This window comes from Pundamilia nyererei, unplaced genomic scaffold (genome assembly GCF_000239375.1).
Source record: "Pundamilia nyererei isolate P.nyererei 1_Seehausen unplaced genomic scaffold, PunNye1.0 scaffold03116, whole genome shotgun sequence".
Lineage (NCBI taxonomy): Eukaryota > Metazoa > Chordata > Actinopteri > Cichliformes > Cichlidae > Pundamilia > Pundamilia nyererei.
In genome coordinates this window covers 1-1267 of record NW_005190517.1, presented here as the reverse complement: position 1 = coordinate 1267, position 1267 = coordinate 1, and the positions used below count along the sequence as shown (strand labels likewise).

Below are 1267 nucleotides of genomic sequence, written 5' to 3'. Positions count from 1 at the left end.
TGTTGTTTCATGGTAACCTTTCTCCTCACCAAAACAAAAGTGCCACCAGTCCTTTTATCAGTCTCCCGCTGCATACATCCCCAACCCAATCGGTACTCCACCCTCATCCAACTGGGAACCACGGCCTCAGAACATGGAAGCTTATTATGGATGCTTTCCAGTCACCAGATCTAATTAAATTCAGGAACAATGTCCCTACACTCCATAGGAAAAAAAACCCCAAGCTTATTTCTTTATATTCCAGCGAACATAAATGAATGAGCTGAATTCAAAGAGTGAGGTTCGTCCTCACCTTCCCTGCTCAAATCCCGGTGAGGCCATCGGGGACAGCTCGATGTTGAAGAACATGATTCCTTCATTCGGTCGGTTTTCTTTAGGAGCCACCAGCTCGCACGACACCTGCGCCATGACCCTGCGGGGAGCCGTACAGTGAATACAGAGCTCAGTGTACACAGATGCTCAGTTTGGCACACGATTGCAAACATGTGGCTGCAGCTTCACCTGGTTTGTCCCAGATCCACAAAGCAGCACCCATAGTCAGTCCCAAAGCTGATCTTAATCTTCCTGTAGTCATAGGTCTGCCGTCCATCCAGGCGCTGAAGGAAGAGAACAGAAACAGGACACATGAGTGCGGATGAAAGCCTGTAGGTGTGCTATGGTAAGGCATTATAATACGCATCAATCCTCTCTAAAACAGAGCAACGATGCTAGGATAGGACACTGATATATGTCCATCATGTTAAATCCTCAGGCTGCGCGCGCGCACACGAATAACAGCGCGTGCTGATTATCGCACCCACCTTTTTCTCTTCGATGGCTTTAAGCAGGAAGTCCCGCTCGCAGTTGGACAGCGGTGTGTCCTTCATTCTGTTTTTGTTATAATATACTGATCTAATTCACCGTTCCAAAAAGCATGTGGCCGCCATCGATGTTTTTTTTAACTCTAACCCGGAAGTGCAGAAGACACGTGAACGTACAAGCGGCTAGATGATATATATTTTTTAAATAATTGGCGTATCTAAAATTATTAATATTAAGTATTTTATTAAACTCGTTCAAATTAATTTAGAATCTTTATTTGTGTCGTATTTCATTATTTTGATATGTTGGGCGTAGAATTTATTGATACGGGTCTTTTATTTTGAAATCCCAGCGCGGTGTGATGGTTTGATGCCTTTAGTGACATGTTGAAAGCTTGTCCTTTATAGCTCTCAGTAGCTGCTTTTTATTGTTTTGGAGGAATTTGGAAATTTTGGAAAACACATCA

The 1267-nt window shown here is 43.6% G+C and overlaps 1 protein-coding gene across 1 annotated transcript in view; it reads right to left on the bottom strand.

Annotated features, from left to right (window-relative positions):
• exosc9 (exosome component 9) overlaps positions 1-953 on the bottom strand; it is a gene marked incomplete at its 3' end in the record, with an annotated part of 3839 nt that extends 2886 nt beyond the window's left edge. The window contains exons 1-3 of the mRNA XM_013908221.1: positions 801-953; positions 502-596; positions 293-412 (exon numbers count right to left, since the gene is read on the bottom strand). Of these exons, the coding sequence (XP_013763675.1) occupies positions 293-412; positions 502-596; positions 801-866 (281 nt within the window). The remainder of the gene's footprint in view (positions 1-292; positions 413-501; positions 597-800) is intronic.
• Positions 954-1267: the final 314 nt, after the last annotated feature.